General features: G+C 42.1%; 1 protein-coding gene and 1 non-coding gene across 2 annotated transcripts; one reads left to right on the top strand and one right to left on the bottom strand.

Moving 5' to 3' along the window:
• The first annotated feature begins 1,726 nt into the window (after positions 1-1,726).
• On the top strand, positions 1,727-20,799 carry LOC124966165 (orphan sodium- and chloride-dependent neurotransmitter transporter NTT5-like). The gene is made up of 11 exons (XM_047527218.1): positions 1,727-1,958; positions 2,136-2,293; positions 2,396-2,522; positions 2,659-2,837; positions 4,079-4,189; positions 4,384-4,622; positions 18,551-18,737; positions 19,121-19,319; positions 19,461-19,620; positions 19,959-20,124; positions 20,344-20,799. The coding sequence occupies exons 1-11, from the start codon at positions 1,727-1,729 to the stop codon at positions 20,797-20,799; spliced, it is 2,214 nt and encodes a 737-aa protein (XP_047383174.1).
• On the bottom strand, positions 15,411-15,494 carry Trnat-ugu (transfer RNA threonine (anticodon UGU)). Its single transcript has one exon. It is a non-coding gene; the product is annotated as a tRNA-Thr (tRNA).
• Positions 20,800-22,487: the final 1,688 nt, after the last annotated feature.

Raw genomic sequence — 22,487 nt, 5'->3', positions numbered from 1 at the left:
ACATTACATCAATCTTACATTCCTGGGATAGATCTCACTTGGTCCTAGTGTATAATTCTCACAGTGCACAGCCTTAGGCATGCACTGGCATCTGGGTTGACAGTGTTTTAGGAGGGCTCTCTTTCATTCCCTGATCACATACAACTTTTAGGGTTCATAGTTGCCAGTTGATTACTGTTTTTAATAAAAGTAAGGCATAAATGGTTCCACATTTGATCTAATTAAAATTGGGCTCCATTAAAGGTTTTTGTTGTTGTTGTTTTCTAGGTCAGTGTTTGAGATTTTGTTCTGACCCCAGGAGGGATCTTCTCAACCATCTCTTTACTTGATTCTCTCTTATGTACTTACTGGAAGCCACCAGCATCCCCTATCTGCTTACCACTAAAAATTACACCTTTTTTGAGTGTGCCCTTAGGCTTGAACTCTTTCACACTTTGTTTCAAATAAAGCTAGTTATTTTGGAGAGGACTTCAGAGCTCTTTGTTATGAAGGATCTCTGGGTAAAATCTCCAGAGATGAAATGAGGACAGTGACCTGCTTCTCACTGAGAGACATGCTCTGCTTTAGGAATAAGTTGTTGGAAGGGGTATTAATCCCTGTTCTCATCAACTTTCCTCTCTTAGCATGTAACCTTACTTCAGAAATGAACTAGGGAAGACAGAGTCTCAGGATTCTTAGTACGCCATGCCTGAGGTAGAGCCTCTGCCCTACAAGTAGGAGCTGGTGACAGAAGGAGGCTTCTGACCTTTTTACCATACTTGCCTACAATTTAACCTTTCAACCCATATCTGGAAGGAATGAGAAATGTTGGAAGCCTGACTCTCCTGGGGGAAGTGGGCTTCAAGGAGGAGCTGAGGAAAAAGAACCCTGTGTCCTGGGTGGAGCTGCCATGATGGGCAAGGAGTGGGAAAGGAGGGAGCAGGCTATAGTTTAGATGCCACAGATTTCAATATTATGAATTTTTATATATTTTCATGAATAAATATCTCACTTGCTGTATGCACTTAGGACAGTTTCCAGAGACTTTTTTTTTCAATGTAGTTCTTGTAAGTTATACTTGTTTCTTTAGGGAGTAGGACCACTGCCTTTGCCGAAGTGGCACCCCCGAAGGAATCCTTGTAGTTCTACCAATCCCTGTACTTATCTTAGATTTACTGAATCAGCATCTAGAAGAGTGAGACTAGGAGAAAGAAAGCTAGACATCTTCATGTTTTCAGAACTCCTCAATACTTCTGGTACCAGGTTTGGGAGGCACTGCCCAGAAGTCTATGTGCAGTGGTTGGGCCTAAAAGTTTTCAAGTATATCAAAAGGAGAAAGGAAAGAAACCTGAGTGTCTCCAGTGTTTGTTGTGTTCTTGTCACTCAGTATCCATTATGTCATTTTGAAGTTTTTCAGAGAGGACTGATGTTAAGCTGACTTTCAAGTATTTATGACTGGCATCCATTCTGTTTGGTCAGGATTCACACCATAGCCATTATTAAGTATTTTGAAATTAATTTCTGCTTGTAAGATGGGAAAAAACTGAGTCTGAGAGGGTGGAATTATTTATCCCAAGTCAATAATTCATGGAGAGAAGGGCCAAGATTTAAATTGTGTCCCTCTTTTCTCTAAAACCCTTATGATAAAGTTTTAGAGTCTGGTGTCTGAGACATGTCCCTTGAAGTGTGCTGTTCTTGGTGACCTTAAGTTTGCCTCAGGAGTTAATGGTTCCGTAAGAAGAACACCATGGAGTCCCTTGAAGAACTAGATGACACAACAGATGAAGAGTCCATCAAGAAATCCCACGGTGAAAATTCTCTGCTCTGGAGTTTCAAGGCCAAGGAAATTTTGACTACCAAGACCCAAAGTTACTTCATGAAGACGAAAAGAACTAAGAACATTTTGATACAATTGGCTTTCTCTGTTGGGCTAGGCAGCATGTGGCGTTTCCCTTACCTGTGTCAACGGAATGGAGGAGGTAAAAGCAGGGGGCTGGGGTACCTTAGGTTAAGAAAGAAGTTTAAAGGCTTGGAGCCTAGATTCCTGGGTCCTGGAGGAGAAGATAGCTGGGGTTGGGCACCTACCCTCCTAGAGGATAGAAGAAGAGGGCACGACTCCTGGTTGCCTGAGCATGGACCCTGGTTCCCTTCCTTAGGTAACTTCATCCTGATGTACTTCTTCATGCTCCTCTTCTTCGGGATTCCCCTGTTGTACATGGAGATGATCATTGGGCAGTGGCTGCATATAGACAACATCCGAGTCTGGAAGCAGCTGGTCCCCTGGCTAGGTGGTGTGGGCTACGCTAGCATGCTGGTAAATGAGGGACCAATGAGAGGCAAGCCAGATTGCCCTTGGGGTCTCCAGGTTCTCTGTCTCTACCTGCTCATTCCTCAGTCCCACCATGTCCACCCACAGGTTTGCATCTTGGTGAGCTTATATAACAGTGCCATCCTCTCCTGGAGCCTCTTTTACCTAGGCAATTCCTTTGATTATCCCCTGCCTTGGAACTATTGCCCACTGGTGAAGAACATCAATGTCACTGGTGAGGAAAGGGAAAGAGGGGGCCATTAGTGCACGGGAGGTAGGGGCCCCAAGGAGCAAGAGAGCCCAAGGGAAGGAAGTGAAGAACAGGGGCAGGTATTAAGTAAGGTGGTGCTTAAGCACCTGGGTCCCCCCAGACTTCTCTTGCCTTCAGACTGTGCCCCACCAATACTTCTGGTACCACACCACCCTGGAAGTCTCAGGCCACATTGAGGAAGGGATCCAGAACCTTGTCCTGAAGCTCAGCCTGGGCCTCTTCGCATCTTGGGTCTTCCTTTTCTTCATTATTATCATGGGGCTCAATATTTCAGTGTTGGTAAGCCACCCTGACCTGTGGCCCTGCTCCCTCTTTTTCTTTCTAAAGATTCCCAGTTTCTTGCTGTAACACCATTCAACTGCTTTCTGTTGACTGTTCTTCTTCAGTCCCCATGGCTCCCCCACCCACCCAGGGGACAAGCTCAGATGTGGCCACCAGAATTTCCAGGTGGGGTACTAAAGAAAAGGTCATACTGTTCTCAAGGCAGCTGTATCTACCAGTCTTCTCTCACAAAAACAACAACAACAAAAAAAAAAACTGCTATCCCCAGTCAATGAGACGGAGCCATGCCTTGTATTGACCAAGCTCCCTCTTTACCATCTTCATGCCCACACTACTGCTCTTAGAGACCTTTAGGAATCTTTCAGATCAGATCACGGTCTCCCAGTGAGCCCTGTAACCTCTGCCTTCCTGTACCTTGAGAGTTCATGTTAATTCTTAAAGGACCTGATTGCCACCAATTGTTTTCCAATTTCCCATTTAGAGTATTTTGTGTCAATTCATACTTCTAATCCATTCCCTTGGCACCTGAATCATATTCCCCTTACATGGAAAATTTGTTCCAGTGTGTTTATAAGATCATTTTGGTTAACTCTGCCTTTATCTTCTGGTCCCTACATCAGTGCACGCAGTCAGCTGTCATCTCACGCATCCCTGGAGGCTCAATGTACCCTCCCTTCACAGCCTCCAAAAGAAACCAGTCCTACAAAAGTGGACTTTACTGAAGGTTTAGTGGAGCACAATGAGGAAAGGAGCCCTTATCACCCCTACCTCAGAATGAAAAACTTAGAAATTTGTATTAATCACATTACTTCCTCCCAAAGTTCCTTTCATAGTTTTCTTTCCCTCTCTCTTCACTTTTGAAGTTCTTCTGACACAGTCCTCAGCCCTGCTGGCTTTCTCCCCTTAGCAGTTCCTATCCCTAAGCTCACATGTGGGCCATTAATCCAAAGCCTGTGAATTACTAGTGTCCAATTGCCTTGCCATTCAAAAACCTTCTCTATTTGGAGTTTCCCCCTCACTACCAGGCAGCTTATTGATAGATTTGTCTTTCCAAAGAACAGTGTTGTCTCCCTAGACTAATGGCCCATAGTGCTCTCGTTCCCTGTAGGCCACCTTACCACCCCCCACCTCCCTCTCTCCATCCCAAAGTCCTGCAGTCCCTTGTTAACATTTGCCTCTGTGTTCCTTCTTCCACACCTCTCCGGAATCCTGGATTTCATCCTGACCTACCCGACCAGTTGCTGATTTTCTCCATAATCCTCCCCTACATCTTCCTACTCTGCCTCTTCATCAAATGTCTCTTTCTGGAAGGTGCAGTTGCCAGCCTTGAACGTATGATAACCACAGAGGTGAGCCCAGAGACTCCAAATCTTCTTCCTCCCTCAACTCCCAACACTTTTCTGAGTCTCTTTCCCCCATACCTCCCTTCCTTCTGTCCCCAGCCTTCATCCCTCTGCTCTCTACCCCACCTGCCCCTCTGCCAACTCACTGGTGGTTCTGTTCCAGAAGCCAACTCCCAAACTCCTCTCACCCCATTCCACAGCTCTCCGCCTTGTCCTCGCTGGAACTATGGCGTCAGGCTGGAGGCCATGTGCTGTATTCCCTGGGCCTGGGCATGGGCACCATCATCACCTCCTCCTACGAAGCTGGAAGGGACAACTTTGTCAAGACAGCTTCCTTTGTGGCCCTGGGAAACCTGGTGATCTCGATGCTGACCACATCCATCATCTTTCTAGTGCTGGGGTTCTGGGCTACCACCAGTGGCCATGCCTGTGTTAAGAAGTGAGTAACTGCAGCCATGCAGGTATAAGAAGAGGTGCCTCCCCTACTTTAGCAATCTGCCAGTCCCATGAACCTTCAAACTCAGAACCTCTCCATTAATAATAACTTCACATTTAGTCTCAGAAAAAAAATAACCAAAAAGGGAGCATTCTAATTTTGCTTTATAGAGAAGAAAGCAGCCTCAGAGATGTTGCTGTCCCAAGGTTTCCTGTATTGTAAATGCAGTAAGGAAGATATCAAAATCAATTAATTAACTCACAAAGGAGACTGTCACAGCTTTCAGACCACAGTCAGTGATTATGGGCCTCTGCTGCATATTTGAACCATGGGGAGCCTTAGAGGCAATTACCTATGTTCCACCCAAGATTCTGATTTACTTGGTCTTGGGTACATCCAGACATTGGGATTTTCGATACCTCCACAGTGGAATTTTTCTTCCCTTTAGGATGTTGAACGGTGCAAAGGTCCCTTTTAACAGAGAAAATTAAACCATACTTTCCTATGAAGTTATTGAAGAATAGTAGAAATACATGAACTTTAAGTAACCAAATCCTGGGGAGTAATCAGGCATCATTGGTGAACAAAGAGCCATGAGTGCTTTTATATCTGGGAGTACGTACCTAATATAGGTTATGGGGGTGGAGGAGCAGGCCTTCATAGATGAAAAGACTTTGTACAAATGAGAAGAAACCATCTGAAGTATTTAATAACCATGTGGGCTGCTGGTAGGTACTGGGATGTGCAGGAACCTCCCCAATACACAAGTAACTTGCTTTATCCAACAATTATCCTCACTTTACCCTAGGAATTGTGCTAAGGAAGTGGCAAAAGCTTCTGTGGAGACAGGTTTGGGAGGCAGAGACTTACTGTGCTTAGATTCGTGGATCTCACTGAACTTGATTACAAAGACAAAAACATCTATAGCTACCATCCAACACACTCCAACTAAAATAATAATCAGCATCCAAGGAATTAGTGACTGATGGAAGGTGTAGAAAGTTGGGGGTTAGCCGGGCATGATGGTATATGCCTATAATCCCAGTGGCTCGGGAGGCTGAGGTAGGAGGATCACAAGTTCAAAGCCAGCCTCAGCAAGTGAGGTGCTAAGGAATTCAGTGAGACCCTGTCTCTAAATAAAATACAAAATAGGGCTGGGGATGTGGCTCAGTGGTCAGGTGTCCCTGAGTTTGATCCCTGGTAACACCCCCCCCCAAAATAAAGGAAAATTGGGGGTTAGCCCAATGGGGAAGTAAACTTTCCTTAATCCCATTTGAAGATAGAGAAAAACTCAATTAAAATTGTCACCAGTCCCAGCCCAACTCAACTCAGAAAAATCTAAATAATTAACCCTCATCCTAATCATAAATACACTAGCTTTTGAGAGAAAAGGTTTGAATTCATGAAGACCAAACAAAATATACAAACATCATATCTTTATCCTTTGTCTTTTGACATAAAATGTTCAGCATAAAATTAAAAATCACAATACATTCTAAAATACCAGGAAAATGTAACCTATAGACAAGAGAATAAAAAAGACCCGGGGACTGGGTTGTGACTCAGTGGTAGAGAGCTTGCCTAGCATATGTGAGGCACTGAGTTCGATTCTCAGCACCATGTACAAATAAATTTAAAAAAAGGTCCATTGACAACTACAAAAATATTTTTAAAAAAAGAAAAGAAAAAAAAAGACCCAAACACCATCCATATACTAGAATTAGCAGAGAAGAACTTTAAAACGACCATTATAAATATGTTGAGAAATTTGATAGGATTAATAAAATGTTTGAAGATAATAGGGGTATCATAGGAAAGATATGAACTTGTAAAAAGATTCCCATGGAAATTCTGGAACTGAAAATACAGATTAAGTGAAAGTTTCACTGAATGGATTTGGTATAGATTGGAACTAACAGAAGAAAAGATCATTAAATAGAAGTCATATAACATTAAGCACAGAGAGAAAACTGAACATAGCCTCAGTGACCTGCAAGGCCAATAGAGGTATTGCTAGAGTTTCAGAAGGGGATTGGAGGAGAAAAAATGTAAATAGTGGGAGTTATTCCAAGTTTAGTTAAAAATATCAGTTCGCAGATCCCCAAAACTCAGAAGATTCCAAGCAGGATAAATACAAAGAATATCACACCTTGGTATATCAGGATCAAATTTCTGAACACCAATTCTGGAGATATATAGAGCAATAAAAAAACTAAAGAATACATTGTGTACACTGGTACAATGATAAAAATCATGGCTAATTTCTCATCAGAAACAATGTAAGTCAGAAGAAAATGAATCAAAATAGTGTAGAACACTGAAAAAGAGGCTCTATCAACATGCATTCCATGTTCAGCAAAAATATCTTCAAACAATGAAAGTGAAATGAAACCATTCAGATAAAGTTAAGAGAAGTCACCACCAGTCATTTAGTACTAAAAGAAATGTGAAATATTCTTGAGGCTGGAGGGAAATACTTAATTTATGTTTTGATCTCGTTAAAGGATATGCCTGAAGGTGCTTCACATGCCCAAGTTGTTCTGAACATACTTAAAAGTTTCCTGATAACTGATACCTATCTTCTTTAAAATTTTAATTAATTAAAACTAAACTAAATTACAAATTCAGTGCCTCAGTCATCTTCGCTACATTGCAGGTACTCACAGCACATCTTGTTAGTGGCCACTGAATTGAATAGCATAGCTCTAGAATGAAGGTGACAAAACAAAGAGGCACAGCTAGGAAAGATAAAATGGAAACAAAAAATATTCAATAGATTTATTAAAAAAGCAGAGAAAGGAGGGAAATAGATGAGACAAAGAGAAGTAAATGGTAGAAGCAGACAACCAGCTGGGTCTGGTGGCACAGGCCTGTAATCCCAGCAAGTTAGGAGGCCGAGGCAGAAGGATCACAAGTTCAAGGCCAGCAACTTAAAGTGACCCTGTCTTAAAATTTTGAAAAAAGAAAAATTTTTTAATTTTTAAAAAGGACTGGGATTTAGGTCAGTGGTAGAACATACCTGGGTTCAATCCCTGGTACAAAAAAAGGGGGGGGGGGGCAGGAGGGGATAACCATGATAGGTCCATGCCCAATATTGTGGGGCTGGGGTTGTGACTCAGTAGTAGAGCGCTTGCCCTGCACGTGTGAGGCACTGGGTTCGATCCTCAGCACCACAAAAAATAAATAAACAAAATAAAAGTATTGTGGACACAATATCTAAAAGAATATTGTGAACAAATTTCTACAAATAAATTCAACAATGTAAAGGCAATAGAGAAACTCCTTGAAAGGTACAAATTATCGAGTCTGATCATGAGAAGAAATGGAAAATCTAAATAGCACCATTTCTGAGTTTAAAATTAAGTTTATGATTTAAAACTTTCCCACAAGGAAAATTCTAGGCCTATATTGCTTCCGTGGTGAAGTTCATCTAATAATCAAGGAAGATGTAATACTAACCAAACACAAGCACTTTTTTATTTTTGTTGTAGATGGATAAATGCCACCCCAGCCCCCAACACAAACTCTTTAGGGTAATAAAGGAAGGAGAAATACTTCTCAAGTGTCTTTTTGAAAATATTCTTAAAGTATTAGCAGTATACATTATGAGCAAGTGGGCTTATCCCAGAAATCAATCAATTCATGCAATTCATTGCACTAACAGATTAAAGGAAAAGAACCGATGACAAAATTCAACACCTACTCATGACAAAGAAAATGCTCAACAAATTAGAAACAAAACAATGCTTCCTCCAACAGTTAGGGCAGAGTTTCTCTGTCAGGACACTTGGAATTTTGCCCAGATCACTCAGGAGGATGGCAGCAGAGGCTACAATGTAGAATGTTTAGCAGTGTCCCTGGCCTCTACCCATGATTGTGACAAACAAAAATGTCCCCAGACATTGTCAAACTGGGGGGAGGGAAAAAATCATCCTCATTTGGGAACCTTTCATTGTGTTAGGAATAGCAACAACAAATTACAGTTAACATCCTACCTAGCGGTGAAATTTTGAACATTTCCCCCTCATACTGAAAACAAGGAAATGAAATTCTTTTTTTTTTAAAACCACTTCCATATTCTAGAGAAGTTTCTTCCCACTGAAAATAGTCAAGGAAAAAAGATATAAAAAGTATAGAAATGTTAGGAAAAAGTAAAACTGTCTTTATTCACAGATGCCCAAGTACATATTTGGAAAACTCTAAAGAAGCTACAAAAATTTAAAAATTACTAAAATAAGGGCATTTAAGAACAACACCAAAAATAAGCCATTAAAACAAAGATAATCATATTTCTACATACTAGTAATAATAGCTAATGAAGTTCCTAAAGCAAAACCATTTATAGTAGCATCAAAAAATCATCAAATGCCGGGCATGGTAGCATACAACTATAATCCCAGTAACTTGGGAGGCTGAGGCAGGAGGATCCACAAGTTCAAAACCAGCCTCAGCAACTTAACAAGGCCCTAAGCAACTTAGAGAGATCTTGTCTCAAAATAAAAAAAAAAAAAAATTAAAAAAATGGTGATGGTGGTGGTGCTGGGGATGTAACTGACTGGTAAAGTGCTTCTGGGTTCAATCCCCAGTACCCGCCCTCCAAAAAAAAGTTTAAAAAAATCATCAAATACCAAGGTTAAATTTAACAAAAGATGTGTACTGAAAATTATAAGCTATTGCTGAAAGAAATTAAAGAACTAACTATATGATGTTCATGGGTTCCAAGAATCATTCATGTTAAGATACCAGTTCTCCCTGAATTGACCTACATAATGGTAATTCAGATCCCAGCCAACTTTGTTGTAGAATGGACAAACTGACTCTAAAGTGTATACAGAAATGCAGAGGACCTGGAACACCTACAGTCTAGAGAAAGAACAAATTGGACACTGGTACTATCTGATTTCGAGATAAACTACAAAGCTACAGTGGTCAAGACAGTGTCATATTGGCCTAAAGAGAGACCAACATATCAAACGAACAAAGAGAAAGACCCACACACACATATGATCAACTGACTTTCAATAAAGATGCCAAAGCAAATCAATGATTAAACAGGAAAGTCTTTTCAACAAATATTTCTGGAATAACTGAATAACCATGTGGAAAAAAGTAAACTATGATCCCTACCATACACCATACACCAAAATGAATTCAATCTGAGCCAAAAACCTAAATGAGAAAACTAAAACTAGAAATCTTTTAAAAGAAAGTATAAAATATCTTTATGACCTTGGAGTTAGCAAAGATTTTTTAGCTGGGACACAAAAAGCACTAACCATAAAATAAAAGGTTGCTAAGTTGAATTTATCAAAATGAAAAAAATTCTGCTCATTAAACCACCATTAAGAAAATAGAGAGAGATCCAAGATGGCAGACTAGAGGGAGGCTGCGTTCTTTGTCGCTCTGTAACTCTGGTTTCAAGCAGAGGATATGTGTTTCTTGGTGAGGCAGTTTCTGCTGCTTATTGATCCCCTGCTGTTTACCCCATTTGTCTGCTGTGATCACCTGCAGTCTGCCACCATATCGATGCCTTTTTTGAGTGCAGATTGCTCACTGGCAGGCGCCTATCATCCGCTATTTGCCTGCCTCTTGCCTGTCCATCACCTGCCTTACACCTATCCATCACCCACCGCATGAGGTTCACCTCCCAATTGTCCGACAACAGTCAGCAAACTGATCGCCAACCACCAGTGGAGCACCAGCTGCCTGCTATTGCCTGGAAGTTCACTGTTACAGTACCTGCAGGTTTGATTACACGTGGCTGCTGCCGTTTTGAGACAATAGCCAGGCCCTGTAGGACCCCTGGCTGGACTGACTGAGCCCTGTCTCCAGGATCCCTCAGCCCGACCCATCACTCCCTGCCTCTGGGGCCCTCACGTCGACTGACTGCTCCCTGCCACCAGGACCCCCAGACCAACTACTGACTGCACACTATCACCGGGACCCCAGACCGACAGATTGCACCTGGCCTCCAGGATCCCGCAACCACACCAAACTCACCCAACCTCCAGAACCCCTGCCTGACCAAGCGCACCCCACCTCCAGGACCTCCAGCTGACCACATCCTCAACCTGAGCCACAGCTCCCCATTTGCCAACACATTTGGAAGCCAGAGTGGCCATCTTGGATAATCCTGGAAGCCATAGCTCCAATCTTTAGGTGGGGCAAATCCCATCCTGAGACGCCTGCTGGTGGCATGAAGCTCATTGTCAGGTACCTCTCATGTATCAGGCTACTGAACTCTGGGAGGTTTCATTACTATATGACTGTTATACTGTAGATTTTCTTTTTTCTCCTTATTGAAAAAATTTAAGTTTTTATTTCTTTACTTTTCTTGCTCTCTTTTCCTTTTGTTTACCTGTTCCCTCAGAGTCTCTTTCTCCCTTTTTGCATGCTAACATTCAATTCCTTTTGATTATACTCTCACCCTTTCTATTATCTAGAACTTCTGTATATTCTTTTCTTATCCCATTAACAGCCACATTCTACATCCCTCTGCATTCTCTTTGTCCTCCATTAGAAACTGCAGACCTTATTGCACATCTGTTTGTTTTACTGAAGATAATATTTGAACTCATTCTGTTTATTATGATAATATTGTTATTGTCCTTATAGGGGCTATTTGGTCTAGGATGGCATAGTGTCTGAATTGGGCATTGCTAATACTGATATCCCCTTAAAGAAAAGGTTTTGGAAACCTATAGGGCCACTATAAGCCTATAGGGGGAAATCTGCAATACCCCAGATCTGCATTGCTGGAGGGGAAGATACATGAACAACATGAAAAAACAAGGGAAGAAAATGATCCGAACAAATCTAGATTCTATATTAATAGAATCCAATGACAGTATGTTAGAAGAAATGTCAGAAAAGGACTTCAGATTATACATGATTAGGATGATTCACGAAGCAAAGGATGAGATAAGAGAGCAAATGCAGGCAATGAATGATAGATAATACCAATAAACTGAAAGAGCAAGTGCAGGAAGCAAAATATCATTTCAACAAAGAGATAGATTCTCAAAACAAACAAACAAACAAACAAACAAAAAAAAAAACAAATGGAAATCCTTGAAATGAAGAAAACAATAAACCAAAAAAAAAAAAAAAACTTAATGGAAAGCATCACCAAAAGACTAGACCATTTGGAAGACAGAACCTCAGACAACGAAGACAAAATATTTAATCTTGAAAATAAAGTTGCCCAAACAGAGAAGATGGTAAGAAATCATGAACAGAATCTCCAAGAACTATGGGACATCATGAAAAGACCAAATTTAAGAATTATTGGGATTGAGGAAGGCACAGAGATATAAACCAAAGGAATGAACAACATATTCAATGAAATAATATCAGAAAATTTCCCAAACCTGAAGAATGAAATGGAAAATCAAATACAAGAGGCTTACAGAATACCAAATGCACAAAATCACAACAGGTCCACACCAAGGCACATTATAATGAAAATGCCTAACATTCACAATAAAGATAGGATTTTGAAGGCCACGAGAGAAAAGCATCAGATTACATATAGGGGGAAACCAATATGGATAGCAGCTGACTTCTCAACCCAGACTCTAAAAGCTAGAAGGGCCTGGAACAACATACTTCAAGCTCTGAAAGAACATGGTTGCCAACCAAGAATCCTATACCTAGCAAAACTAACCTTCAGATTTGAATATGAAATAAAATCCTTCCATGATAAACAAAAGTTAAAAGAATTTACAAATAGAAAGCCTGCACTACAGAATGTTCTCAACAAAATATTCCATGAGGAGGTAATGAAAAACAACAATGTAGGTCAGCAAAGGAGGAACTACCTTAGAGAAAACCCACTCAAAGGAGAAACCAAGCCAAGTTAAAAACCAAAAATAAGCCAAATGACTGGGAATACAAATCATATCTCAATAATAACCCTGAACGTTAATGGCCTAAACTCATCAATCAAAAGACATAGACTGGCAGACTGGATTAAAAAGAAAGACCCAACAATATGCTGCCTGCAAGAGACTCATCTCACAGAAAAAGACATCCACAGACTAAAGGGGAAAGGATGGGAAAAAAATCTACCATACACAAGGACTCAGTAAAAAAGCAGGGGTTTCCATCCGTATTTCAGATAAAGTGGACTTCAAGCCAAAGTTAGTCAGAAGGGATAAAGAAGGACATTTCATATTGCTTAAGGGAACCATAAATCAGGAAGACATAACGATAGTAAATATTTATGCCCCAAACAATGGTGCATCCTTGTACATCAAACAAATCCTTCTCAATTTCAGGAATCAAATAGACCACAAGACAATAATTCCGACTGACTTTAACACACCACTGTCACCACTAGATAGATCTTCCAAACAAAAACCAACCAAAGAAACCATAGAACTCAATAACATAATCAATAACCTAGACTTAATAGATATAGATAGAATATTCCATCCATCAACAAGCAGATTCACTTTCTTCTCAGCAGCACATGGAATCTTCTTGAAAACAGACCATATGTTATGCCACAAAGCAGCCCTTAGGAAATGCAAAAAATAGAGATACTGCCTTGTGTTCTATCAGATCATAATGGACTGAGAGTAGAAATCAATGACAAAATAAAAAACAGAAATTACTCCAACACCTGGAAACTGAATAATATGCTATTGAATGAAGCATGAATAACAGAAAACATCAGGGAGGAGATAAAAAAATTCTTAGAGTCAATGAGAACGACGATACAACATATCAAAATCTCTGGGACACTATGAAAGCAGTACTAAGAGGAAAATTCATTGCATGGAGTGCATTCCAGAAAAGAATGGAAAGTCAACAACTAAATGACCTAACATTACAGCTCAAAGCCCTAGAAAAAGAACAGCAAACAGCAAAAGTAGTAGAAAACAGGAAATAATTAAAATCAGAGCTGAAATCAATGAAATAGAAACAAAAGAAACAATTCAAAAAATTGACAAAATGAAAAGTTGGTTCTTTAAAAAAGTAAGCAAAATAGGCATAGTAACAAAGAGAAGGAAAGAGAAAACTCAAATTACTAAACTTCGTATAAAAAGGAAATATCATGACAGACACCACTGAGATACATAACATAATAAGAAGCTACTTTGAAAATCTGTATTCCAACAAAATAGAAACTACCGAAGACATTGACAAATTTCCAGAGACATGCTCCTCCCAAACTGAACCAGGAGGACATGCACAATTTAAACAGATCAATATCAAGCAATGAAATAGAAGAAGCCATTAAGAACCTACCATCCAAGAAAAGCCCGGGACCAGACGGATTCTCAGTTGAGTTCTACAAGACCTTCAAAGAAGAACTCATTCCAATACTTCTCAAAGTATTCCAGGAAATAGAAAAGGAGGGTACCCTACCAAACTCATTCTATGACGCTAATATCACCCTCATACCCAAACCAGGAAAAGACACATCAAGGAAAGAAAATTTTAGACCAATATCCTTGATGAATATAGATGCAAAGATCCTTAACAAAATATTGGCAAACCGTATCCAAAAACATATTAAGAAAATTGTGCACCACGATCAAGTGGGGTTCATCCCTGGAATGCAAGGATGGTTTAACATCTGTAAATCAATAAACGTAATCCATCATGTCAATAGACTTAAGGATAAGAATCACATGGTTATTTCAATTGACGCAGAAAAAGCGTTTGACAAAATACAACACCCCTTCATGCTCAAAACACTAGAAAAAATAGGGATAGTAGGAACATACCTGAACATTGTAAAGGCTATTTATGCTAAGCCCATGGCCAACATCATTCTAAATGGAGAAAAACTGAAAGCATTCACTTTAAAAACGGGAACAAGACAGGGATGTCCTCTTTCACCACTTCTATTCAACATTGTCCTCGAAACTCTAGCCAGAGCAATTAGACAGACTAAAGAAATTAAAAGGATACGAATAGGAAAAGAGGAACTTAAGTTGTTGCTATTTGCTGATGACATGATTCTATATTTAGAAGATCCAAAAAACTCCTCCAGAAAACTTCTAGACCTCATCAATGAATTCAGCAAATTCATTATAAAATGAACACGCATAAATCTAAAGCATTTTTATACACAAGTGATGAAACACCTGAAAGGGAGATGAGGAAAACAACTCCGTTTGCAATAGCCTCAAAAAAAAAAATACTTGGGAATCAATCTAACCAAAGAGGTAAAATATCTCTACAAAGAAAACTACAAAGCATTGAAGAAAGAAATTGAGGAACACCTTAGAAGATGGAAAGATCTCCCATGTTCTTGGATAGGCAGAATTAATATTGTTAAAATGGTCATACTACCAAAAGTGCTGTACAGATTCAATGCAATTCCAATTAAAATCCCAATGATATACCTTACAGAAATAGAGCAAGCAATCATGAAATTCATCTGGAAGACTAATAAACCCAGAATAGCTAAAGCAATCCTTAGCAGGAAGAATGAAACAGGGGGTATCGCAATACCAGAACTTCAACGATACTACAAAGCAATAGTAACAAAAACAGCATGGTATTGGTACCAAAACAGACAGGTAGATCAATGGTACAGAATAGAGGACATGGACACAAACCCAAATAAATACAATTTTCTCATACTAGACAAAGGTGCCAAAAATATGCAATGGAGAAAAGATAGCCTCTTCAACAAATGGTGCTGGGAAAACTGGAAATCCATATGCAACAGAATGAAACTAAACCCCTATCTCTCACCCTGCACAAAACTCAACTCAAAATGGATCAAGGACCTTGGAATCAGACCAGAGACCCTTCATCTTTTTTTTTTTTTGGGGGGGTGCTGGGGATCGAACCCAGGGCCTTGTGCTTACAAGGCAAGCACTCTACCAACTGAGCTATCTCCCCAGCCCCCCCTTCATCTTATAGAAGAAAAAGTAGGTCCAAATCTTCAACATGTTGGCTTAGGATCAGACTTCCTTAACAGGACTCCCATAGCACAAGAAATAAAAGCAAAAATCAATAACTGGGATAGATTCAAACTAAAAAGCTTTCTCTCAGCAAAGGAAACTATCAGCAATGTGAATAGAGAACCTACAGAGTGGGAGAAAATCTTTGCCACTCATACTTCAGATAAAGCACTAATTTCCAGAATATACAAAGAGCTCAAAAAACTCTACACCAAGAATACAAATAACCCAATCAACAAATGGGCTAAGGAAATGAACAGACACTTCACAGAAGATCTACAAGCAATCAACAGATAGATGAAAAAATGTTCAACATCTCTAGTAATAAGAGAAATGCAAATCAAACTACCCTAAGATTCCATCTCACCCCAATTACCATGGCGATTATCAAGAATACAAGCAACAATAGGTGTTGGTGAGGATGTGGGGAAAAAGGTACACTCATACATTGTTGGTGGGGTTGCAAATTAGTGCAGCCACTCTGGAAAGCAGTGTGGAGATTCCTCAGAAAGCTTGGAATGGAACCACCATTTGACCCAGTTATCCCACTCCTTGGTCTATACCCAAAGGACTTAAAATCAGCATGTTACAGAGATACAGCCACATCAATGTTCATAGCTGCTCAATTCACAATAGCCAGATTGTGGAACCAACCTAGATGCCCTTCAATTGATGAATGGATAAAGAAACTGTGGTATATATATATATATATGCAATGGAATATTACTCAGCTATAAAGAATAATAAAATTATGGCATTTGCAGACAAATGGATGAAATTGGAGAATATCATAGCTAAGTGAGATAAGCCAATCTCAAAAAACCAAAGGACGAATGATCTCGCTGATAAGTGAATGATGACACATAATGGGGGGTGGGATGGGGGCAAGAATGGAGGACGGAGGGACTGTATAGAGGGAAAAGAGATGTGGGAGGGGTGGGGGGGAGGAAAAAATACAGAATGAATCAAACACCATTACCCTATGTAAATATATGATTACACAAATGGTATGCCTTTACTTCATGTACAAACAGAAACAACATGTATCCCTTGTTTACAATAAAAATAAATTTAAAATAAATAAATAAATAAAATAAAAAATAAAAAAGAAAATAGAGGCAAGTCCCAGAAAGAAAATTCTACATGCACACATGTGCACCCTCATATGTGAATATGATAAAATGACTTAAATGTTATACAGACTGTTTTAAAGAATTCCTTCAACTCAACAAAAAGAAGACAAAAAAAAAAAAAACCATGAACTTTAAGAACATACATCAATGGCCAATAAACCCATTAAAAAGTGTTTAATATCATGACCATTGCAAAGTCATCAGATTTGTATAAAACTGTTTAAAGTAAAACCCATAATGAGCCAGGCACAGTGGCATATGCCTGTGATCCCAACAGCTCAGGAGTCTGAGTCAGGAAGATCCCATGTTCGAGGCTAGCCTCAGCAACTTAGTGAGGCCCTAAGCAACTTAACAAGACCCTGTCTCAAAATAAAAATAACAAGGGCTGGGGCTGAGGCTCAGTGCTTAAGCACCCCTGGGTTCAATCCCCAGGATAAATAAATAAATAAATAAATAAATAAATAAATAAATAAATAAACAAACAAGGAAGAGAGACCTGAGCTAACTTGCTTGGTCTATTTTACAACCTGATGCCCTGTGGTACCTCATGACTCTCCAGAGTCCCCACAAGCAAAAAAGGCTCTCACCAGATATGTCCCCTTGACCTGGGTTCTACTGAATCATGAACTGAATTAACCTTTGTTTTTTATAAAATTGCCTAGTCTGTAGTATTCGGTTACAGCAACAGAAAACAGACTAAGACAACTATTGATATATGCAACAACATGGATGAATCAGAGGTTATCTTGAATGTAGCAATCCAGGCATAAATGATTATGTATTGTACAAGCCTTGAAATTGTTGTTGAAATTCAAGAATGGGAAAAACAAATATGTTCTGCTGCAAATTAGTGTTTGCCTCTGGGATGGAAGGAATACACTAGAAAGGAGGTCCAAGTGACTCTGGAGTGATGGAAATTGGGGTATCTGGGATTTTTTTTAATCAAAACTCACTGAGTTATATACACTTAGTACCTGTGTCTTTTATTGTCTGTATATTATAGCTCAATAAAAACTGAGTTTTGTGCTTTAAAATACTCCCTGGTCATTCCAATGAGCAGCCCAGATTGAAAACCATCATCTCCAAGGGGAGTACTGACCAATGGATCTTGTGTTGTGGGAAATGTTCTACATCTGTGTTGTCCAACAGGCTAGCCACGAGCCACATGTGGCCATTGAGGATGTGAATGTGGTGAATGGGATGAAATGTAGCTAATGAAACTAAGGAACTGAATTTTTAATTTTATTAAATTTAAATAGCATGTGTCTAATGGGTATCATATATTAAACGATGTGCTGGCAGGTTTGGTTCCTTCTGAGTGTCATGACGTTGAATCTGCCCTAGGCCTCTCTCCTGGCTCCTGGCTCCTGGTGTTTCCTGGCAGTCTTCAACATTCCTTAGCTTGTAGAAACATCACCCTGTTCTGCCTTCATCTTCACGTGGCATTTTCCCCTGTATGGGTGCCCGTGTCCCAATGTCCCCATTAGATAAAGCATACCAGTCAGATGGATTAAGGACCCATCCTGCTCCAGGATGACCTCCTCTTAACTAATTACATATGCAGTGATGCTTTTTCCAAATAAGGTCACATTCTGAAGTATTGATGAGAGTTAGGGCTTCAACACAGGAAAAGTAAGGGGGACAAAATGCAACTCATAATAATGAGGAGCACTAGCTGCTTGTATCCCTTAGGTGGGCTTCCAGTGTGACTCAGCCCAAGGCCTGTCCCTGTTCAAGTGCCCTTATTCCTCAGCAACACATGTCTTGGAACAACTTGCTTTCCTCCTGGTCCTCAGTTTTCCAAGTTTGCAGATGGCAGAGAAGCCAGCATGTTTTCTATCACTTTTCTTTTCCTCTGCCTCCCCTTCAGGAGTGTCTCAAAGCTGATAGAGCTGATATCCATTGGGTTGCTACCCGAAGAGGCCAAGCCCCCAGATAACATCCTCTTCATGCTCCCCCTGGACTACCTGAACTGGATCATCCACCTCCCCAGATACCTCCAGTACCAGGTCATCCACCGCTCCCTGTCCTGCAGTATCAGAGTGCAAAACGAAAAGGTGTGTTTGTGGGGACAAAAGGGTGCTTCCCCAAAACCCCAAGGACACTGGGAAATGTGCTTCCCAGCAGCCTCATGGACCAACTAAACTTCTGGGGCAGGTAATAGTCCTGATCTTGGTTCTACCACCATTTCTATGTGCTGGGCCTTTGCTAAGTTGTTGCTCACATCAGCCTGAGGATCCCTATTTGTTGGAGAAAGAAACTGAGGAGGCCCCAGTAGATGAAGTTCACCTAGCTAACAAAACCATGGAGGGAGAAAGCTCAGCACTTTGCTCTCCATCCCCCATGTGTGCGCTTACTGGCTAGACAGACACTGCTAATCAATTACTGCACCATCCCTGCATCCAGATGCACCGCTGCCTCAGAGCCCTTCTCCCCACAGCTCATGGAGGGCCCGGGCCTCACATTTGCAGCCTTCTCCCAAGTCGTCTCCTTGCTCCCTCATGCCTCTTTCTGGGCCATCCTCTTCTTCCTGGCTCTGTTCATCACAGGCCTGGGCACCTTGGTAAGAATCTCGGAGAACATCGTCCTTTCTCTCCAGAACTCCTCAGTCTTCATGAAGTATCCCAGGCTGGCCCCAGGTACCGTGGATTCTCACCCCAGCAAAAACATTGCCCTGTTGTCCTTCCTCCCCAGTTTACCCCAAATTTTCAGGACTCACTTTGACCCCAGCCAAGCCCCACATGCAGAACTCAGTAGAGCCAAACCTGCCTCTGCCGTAGTGGCCGTCTGCCTGGGAGGTCTTCTGGGCAGCCTCATCTTCAGCAGTCATGCCGGCAGCTACGTAGTGTCTTTGTTTGACGACTACCTGGTCCCTCTCACCCTCGTCATCATTGTGACATTCCAGAATATGGCTTTGGCCTGGATCTATGGCGCCCGCAGGTGATGTGCCCAGCTGTGGCCCCCCTCCCAGTCCTGTGAGGTGTTGGAGCTTGATCAGCTCCCACAGCAGGGAGGAGGGCTCCTGAGAGAGCTGCAGGGTGCAGCGGGGAGCGACCCCGGGGCAGGGGGTGAGTCCTATGAAGACAAGAATTCCTGAGTGGGTCTGGGGCAGTGCAGACCCACGGATTGAGGGAATCCCATGGGGTGACCAGAGACATCCAGCCTCAGGAGAGAGCTGGGCAGCCCCTGAGAGTTGAGAGCTTATGAGAAAGCCAAAGGGCCAGAAGGCCCACCCTGGCCAGGTCCAGGCCCCAGATATCCCTGACTTGCCACCCCAGGTTCAGGGAGGAGGTGTTCCATGAACTAGGCCACCTGCTGCGGCCCTCCTTCACTTTCCTGTGGTGCTACGTGACACTCCCTGGGCTGCTGGCCCTCCTCACCCTCTGCGTCCTGCCCCTCCATCACAGGGCAGCTTCCTACTATATCTCCTGGAATAGAAGTGCGGTGAGATGACCCCCGACCCCGGCCACCCTTCCCACCTGGGAGGGTCCCTTATCAAATCCACCACGCACAGGACTCCAGGTCTGGGCTCCCACTACCCCAGGGACCCTTTAACAAGCTTCCCAACCCCTGGGAAATCCCACACAGAGCAATGCAAAGGACCAAAACCCCCTCCACCATCACCTTTTCCTCCTTTCCTGCATGTTCCCTTTCTGTCCCCAGAGCCAGGAAGTAAAGCAGCCCTACCCGAAGAGTGCCCTGGGCTGGGTGGCCTTCCTCGGTGTCTTCACCTTCCTGCCGATCCTGGCCTACCCGCTTTACCACTGGTGGAACTTCCAGGACCCTGTTATCGCTGATACCTTACAAGAGTCAGCGTCCTACAAAACTACGACCACGGACTCCTCCAAACCCTTTCGGTGGCTTAAGAACCCCATGAGGAAATCCAACTCCAGTTCCCAGAACAGAGTCCAGGAGACCTCAACAAGGTACAACCTGTTCTCGGGAAGGGGCCCTGAGAAATCCTGGTTCAGCCTGCCTCGGATTGCCTCCTTGTTCTCCTTGTGGGGCAGCAGCCTGATCACCTCAAAGCAGGTGAGCCCCATATGCATAACTATGGACAAAAGTATGAAGCATGAAGAGACCATGGAAGAAAAGCTGCCCGACAACTCTGCACAGTAACTGGTGACGTCACCCATCTGCTGAGGCAGCCAAGCTGGGTGCCACTGGCAGCACCCGTGTCCATTTTGCTACAGGAATCATTGGTTCTGCCAGAAAGGAGCGGGCAGTGCCTGCAGAAAACGTGCCTAACAACACATTTAGATTTGGATGAAAATGGACAAGAGCTCTTTCTTCTCCTGGAATAATAGCAATCCTGCTACATCGCAGACTGGAGAGCTTGGAAGGAGAAATCAACTGCTTACAGTGCTAGACCTAGAACTCTCCCTTTCTCTCTGTGATTTTTGGCATAATGGCATCAAGTCCCAGCACTTTGCAGGACCCAACTTTCTCAGTTATCATGGAGCGAGATGGTGTTCCCTCCAGCCCCCCAGCCCCACAACCAACTGGTCAGTGGTGTGGCTAACTTCACCGGGGTGACCTCTCAGAATGGGGCAGACAGCAGTACTGTGTGTCAATAAATGGGTCCACCTGGACTCCAAACACAGGCTGTGGGTAGAGTTCTTTCTGTGAGGGGCCCAGAAGCCAGACCACACACACACACTCCCGATTGACAACCTCTGCTGGACCAAGAACCCCAACCTGATCTGCTTTAGGAACTCAAAATGACTTTACAGACCCCTCATTGTCCTGGAGTTAGCACAACTGTGGAGAAACTCTGTAGTAATCAATACCACTCATCTTAGGAAGTGTGTTATCCCCAAAATCTAACTTGGTAATTGGTAACCACACTAAATCCCCATAGGACTATCATCTCACCATTCCTACCAACAAGGTCATGTGCCTAGAACAACACCTGGCATGCCAGGGGGCCCATCTTTCACCTGGGCCCTGTGATGTGGGTCACCTGGTTTCCATGGGTTAGAGGCCAAGGAACCTCAGAGAACTTGGAATTTATTAGGATTGTCTGTTGGAGTAGGCAACGTCACTCTGCCTCTTTGATTGTTAAACAGTTAAGGCAGATCAGTGGGATTGGAGAAAACCTCTAGAAATCACACTTCTCAATGACATCCAGGGCAAAGAAACTTCCCCCACCACCAAAGGTCATGGACTTGAAAATCAATGCCCATGAATCAGGAGGCTGAGGCAGGAGAACTGCAAGTTGGAGGCCAGCCTGCAACTTAGCAAGACCCTGTCTCAAAATTAAAAAGTTTTTAAAAGGACTGGGGATGTAGCTCAGTGGTACAGTGCCAAATCCCCAGTGCCAAAAAAAAAAAAAAAAAAAAAAAATTTAATTTAAAAAAAACGAGGAGGAGAGAAAAAGAAGAGGAAAGAAAGAGAAAAGAAAATCATTGCCCACTAGTATCTCCATCCACTGGTTATCAATTGATTCCCAAATCTTTATCTGCCCTTTAGACCTTCACACCTTTTATGGCCTGGGCCCACTTCCCACCTTCACTCCACCTCTATGTCTCTTTTCCCCTCTTGGGGTCAGGAGAGGCCACCATCAGCCACCACAGCTTGAGTGTCACTCGGGGTCTAGAAGGAGGAAGGTAAAAACCAGCACAGACGATGTTTCCTAAATCACCTAGCGCTGTAGTTCAGAGGTCTTTTTTGTGTGAGTTTAAAGGGTGAGAAGTCCTGGCTCTAGGGACACAAGGGCCCTTCTTAACACTTGCTGGGGCAACAGACCTCAAAACATTCTTTACCACACTCCTGGAAAACACATCCCAACATATGTGGAAAGTTTA

Source organism: Sciurus carolinensis, chromosome 16 (genome assembly GCF_902686445.1).
Source record: "Sciurus carolinensis chromosome 16, mSciCar1.2, whole genome shotgun sequence".
Taxonomy (NCBI): Eukaryota; Metazoa; Chordata; class Mammalia; order Rodentia; family Sciuridae; genus Sciurus; species Sciurus carolinensis.
The sequence above is the reverse complement of the archived record's forward strand: the minus strand, read 5'-3'. Positions and strand labels throughout refer to the sequence as shown.